This window comes from Gekko japonicus, unplaced genomic scaffold (genome assembly GCF_001447785.1).
Source record: "Gekko japonicus isolate JY-2015 unplaced genomic scaffold, Gekko_japonicus_V1.1 scaffold339, whole genome shotgun sequence".
NCBI lineage: Eukaryota > Metazoa > Chordata > Lepidosauria > Squamata > Gekkonidae > Gekko > Gekko japonicus.
Genome location: NW_015169182.1, coordinates 915,865 through 920,715, shown reverse-complemented (window position 1 = coordinate 920,715; position 4,851 = coordinate 915,865). Strand labels below are relative to the sequence as shown.

Genomic DNA, 4,851 nt, shown 5'->3' with positions numbered 1-4,851 from the left:
ATGACACACTTCCGGTGATGTCAGGGGGTGTGGCCTTATGACACACTTCCGGTGATGTCAGGGGGTGTGGCCTTATGACACACTTCCGGTGATGTCAGGGGGTGTGGCATATGCTAATGAGTTATGCTAATGAGTTCCCTAGCTCTTTTTCTACGAAACGACCCCTGGTCATGGCTATTCTGAATTGCTGGGGGAGGGGTCTTGACCATATTGTGAGAGTTTCATCCACAGGCCTGTTCGTGTCACAAATGCATCAGTCTTTCGGTAGGCTCCCTGAATTGGTGTATTTTGATACACTACTGCACCAGGAAAATATTTGCTTTTAAATTTGTGTCAAGACAGTATTAAAGGCCAACAGAACAAGTGGCAATCTTGGTACTAGTTAGAAACTAACACCCCCCCTCCCAGAAGGGAGAGGGCTGAAGGCACAAGAACAGAATGACAGTTAATCCCCTAAATTTTTTCCAGCAAGATTCAAATCACAAACCTCACAAAACCCCTTGCTTCTTATGGCTTCTCTTACCCAACCCATCCCTGCATGAAATAGTCCAGTTTCTGGCTCCTGAGAGAGGCATTTAATTTAACGGTAAGAAAAGAGAAGTAATGCAATAGGGATAGGGAAGAGGGAAAGGGAAGGCAGGGGCCAGAAGAAGGAAAGTTTTATTCTCATCAATCCTGGAAAAGGGACAAAATCAGCATTGCCAGGGGGTTCATAATTCCCATAAACACACAGGTCCATGGTGCGTTTAAACTGGCAAGGCATTTTAGCTACGAGGGGGGTGCTCAAAGCTAGAGCCCACCAACCACAGTCTGAAACGGTATACTGCATTCTACCCATGCAGCGCTTTGTCGCCTCACTTCCACCTCCTTCTCCTGTACATGCGAATTTGCCTCTCCCTGTATGCGAGGTAGCGAGCAGCGTGTTTCTGAGCATGAAAAGAGTGCCTTCCTCCCCCTGGGGCGGGGTTTCAGAGGCAGGAAGAGCCCAGTATCTTTAAACGCTGGGGAGTGGGGTGGTCAGCTCGCCCGAAAGGGGGAAACGTGCTTTGCCTGCCGGCCCCGTAACTCACTGCGCTCGTGCGGAGAAGTCCATGGCAGCCTCAGCAGAAGCAACGTCAGCCGCCATCTCCACCGCAACGGGCGAAATACATTAGAATTCAAATCGTCCCGCGCAGTCACATGGGCATCCTGGCTTCTTCGGAACTGGGTAGCGTCACCAGCAGGGGAGGCCAATCAGAACTAAGAGCAACAGAGCTCTCGGCCTGTTACAGTCATTGGAATGGGGGGGAGGGGCATAGAGGTGCGCACGACTCTCACTTCCGGATTTCATTCAATTGCCCCCGTAGCGTATAGCGTGGAAAGAGGGAGGCGGTCTACTCTCCATTCCCGCACTCACTCCCCCCCCAAAAAAATCTCTAAGCGGCCCTTGCCAACTGGTTGCCTCCTCACATTCATACCTGTAAATTATAGCACCCATGCGTCGTCGAGTGGTGTTTCGTTTAGGAAGGGAGATCTAGGTCCGGCACACTTTTTCTCGGACTTGCTTTTATTGACTCGGTTTAGCAACCTGAGTTTTTACTGACAGAATCACTTCCTTTTGACTAATGAATGAAAAAGGAGGCTGTAAAGCCAGGGAAGGAAAATAACCCTGCATAGTCACAATTTTTGTGCTGTTTTCCTGGCTTCTATACAACTTAGAAATTGGTGCCTTTTAAAAGAATTAGACCAATCCGTACACTGTATGTTTTTTACAAGTGACTTATCCCATAGGGCTGTTTACAGGAGTTATTGAGGCCTAATCTGTACATGCAAGAAAAACAAGCTGGTAGAACGGATTACACCGATCAGGATGCGGGTAAGAGGCATTTCGTGCATTTATATAAGTAAGCTATCAGTCTTCAGTGCTCAGGTAACACATTTGAATGTTCTGTTCCTACTAGGAGAAAGGGATAAAATGTGCTAGCTTAGCCTTTTTCCTGCTTTTATGGTTGTCTCCTTCTAGGGAGCCTCTTGTTTTCGTTTGTGTTTTGTTTTTTGGGACAGAAGCAATGATCACCTGATCTCTCCCTCCTGCAGTCAGAAGTGGTGTGGTCCGTTTTACCACCTTATTCTGCTACAGATTCAGCCTGAGAGAATGTAGATGAAGTACTTCCAACACTAAAAAACGAAAAAACACTGCTTAAACTAGTATTATTAAAGCAGTAAACTATGAGAAGAGAAATGCATTCTGCACATGCTCAGAGATTATTTGTATACATTCTTGTTTGCCTTTCTTGCTATGTCAGTTAAATACATATTAGTCCCGCCTGATATGGTTCATTGGTGCTCTGCCTGAAAACATGACTATTGTATCTTATCATTTGTCACCTTTGGGGCCCTCCAAGTGAATTGCTGTCTCGCCATGCATATAGACTCACCACTGAAGACACTACTTTTAATGCATTTAATGAAGTGCATAACAAGGATTCTGGGTTCCGGGGAAGTATACGTTGTGGCCCTTGCCTTGCAAACTTCCTCAACTACCCTTTGCTTGTGTACAGAGCAAATGCATTTCAAAATTGTTACCATATTTAATAGTATAACATGCTTTCTCTCCCCAGCCCAGACTTTATGAGATTTTGGTAAAAGTATGTTACATGACTGCAACAGGATCCTCCTACCCATGTTCCCCAGCAACTGTTACAGATATGTGTACTGCCTCTGATGCTGAAGTGAGTAGATATCCCTCATGGTTAGTAGCCAATGACAGGCTCATCCTGCATGAATTTGTCTGCATCCCTTTTAAAGCATTCCAAGTTGGCAGCCATCACCACATCCTGTGGCAGTGAGTTCCACGGCTTAAGATTGCACTGTGTGAAGAAGTCTGTCCTGATTCTCCTGCCTTCAGGTTCAGTGGATGATCCTGGGTTCTAGGATTATGAGAGAGGGAGAAAAGCTTCTTCTTGTCCTCTCTCTCTACACCAGTGTTCCCTCTAAGCTGGGTTAGTGTGAGCTAGCTCACCGTTTTTTAGCCTCCGGCTCACACATCTTCGTCTTAGCTCAGGAAGGACGGCTCCAGAGGAAACTTATTTATGCAGCAGCCAAATCGCTCGCTCACAACTTTAATGCCTGGAGTTCACAAAGTAGAATTTTTGCTCCCAGGATTCCACAGCTTAGAGGGAGCATTGCTCTACACCAGGCAAAATTTTATAGATCTCTATCATGTCTCCTTACTTTCCTTTTTTTAAAAAGTAAACTGCCCTAAGCATTTTAACCAATTGCTCTAGCCCTTTGATAATTTTTGTTGCTCTTTTCTGCACCTTTTCGTGCTCTACAATATCTTTTTTCAAGTGCAGTGACCAGAACTGTACACAGTATTCCAAGTGTGGCCTCCCCATAGATTTATATAAAGGGCAGTGATAGTGGCACTTTTATTTTCTATTCCTATCCTAATTTCAGCCAGCATGGAATTTGCCTTTTTCACAGCAGCCACACTCTGGGTTGACATTTTCATTGAGCTATCCACTATCATCCAGAGGTCTGTTCCTTGGTCTCTTGCTGCCAGCTCAGATCGCATTAGTGCATATAGAGATTTTTTTTGCCCCAATATGCATTACTTTACACTTTCTCATGTTGTATTTCATTTGCCATTTTAATGCCCATTCCCCCATTTTGAAGCGCTCCTTTTGGAACTCTTCACAGTCTGTTTTTGCCTTAACCACCTTAAATAATTTAGTATCATCTGTGAACTGGCCACGTCAGTATTCACCCCTGACGCCAGGTCATTTCTGAACAAGTTGAACAGCACCAGTCCTGATACAGATCCCTGGGAGACTCCACTGCTCATATCCCTTAAAGTAAAGGTAATGGTAAAGGTTCCCTTGCTCGAAAGCCAGTTGAATCCGACTCCAGGGTTGCGGTGCTCATCTCCGTTTCAAAACCGAAGAGCCAGCGCTGTCCGAAGACGTTTCCGTGGTCATGTGGCCGGCATGACTAAACACCAAGGCACACGGAACGCTGTTACCTTCCCACTGAAGTGGTACCTATTTATCTACTTGCAATTTCTTGCTTTCGAACTGCTAGGTTGGCAGGAGCTGGAACTAGAGACGGGAGCTCACTCCGTCATGCGGCAACTCGGGTCTCGAACTGCTGAACTACCGACCTTCCACAGCCCGCAGTTCAGCGTCTTAACCACTTGAGCCACCGCAGCTTAAGATGCCCCACTTGAGCCACCATCCCTTAAGATGCCCCAAAAGCCACTGGGATGAGAGCACAAAACTGGCCATTTTCTTTTGAGAATATGAAAGCCAGCCGCTAATCATCTGCTAACAGCATCAGGCAGCAAAGCCCTCTGGGGCAACTGAATAGCTCCAACTTGCCCTGTGGGCATAGGGCTATTTGATCTGGTTGCCTGTGGAAAATCATACTAAAGGATTCTTGGCTTGCTTGTTGGTATTACAGTTACTTCTGTATCACTTGACTCCTTTGGCCAATTTTAATTTCCATTTTTTTCCACAAGAGGGTGGCAAACAATAAGGATTTTTTAGATATCTCATAGTTTCACACTGCTGCCTTCTTTCAATAGGGTTAGAAGTTGTGAAGAGTCTGGTTGAATTTGAAGTACTGCTTGTTGCTGATAATGAGAGAATTAACATTCCTCCTCTTTTCTTAAACTAATTTTTTTTTAAAAGATGCCAGTAACAGTGTATAATGCCTTTATAAAATATTTTAGATGATAGTCTTAAACAGAGGAACTTTATAATCTCTGCAGTTCTAAAACACTAGTGAGGTAACACATATAGAACTCAGTGGGACTTACTGCTGAGAAAACATGCTTATAACCATGCTATACATCTAGAAGTTATAGAAAGA

The 4,851-nt window shown here is 44.9% G+C and overlaps 1 protein-coding gene across 1 annotated transcript in view; it reads right to left on the bottom strand.

The window, feature by feature from the left end:
* BUB1 (BUB1 mitotic checkpoint serine/threonine kinase) overlaps nt 1-1,137 on the bottom strand; it is a 36,007-nt gene extending 34,870 nt beyond the window's left edge. Inside the window, exon 1 of the mRNA XM_015416131.1 lies at nt 1,071-1,137. Coding sequence (XP_015271617.1) covers nt 1,071-1,126 — 56 coding nt within the window. The 5' untranslated portion in view covers nt 1,127-1,137. The remainder of the gene's footprint in view (nt 1-1,070) is intronic.
* Nucleotides 1,138-4,851: the final 3,714 nt, after the last annotated feature.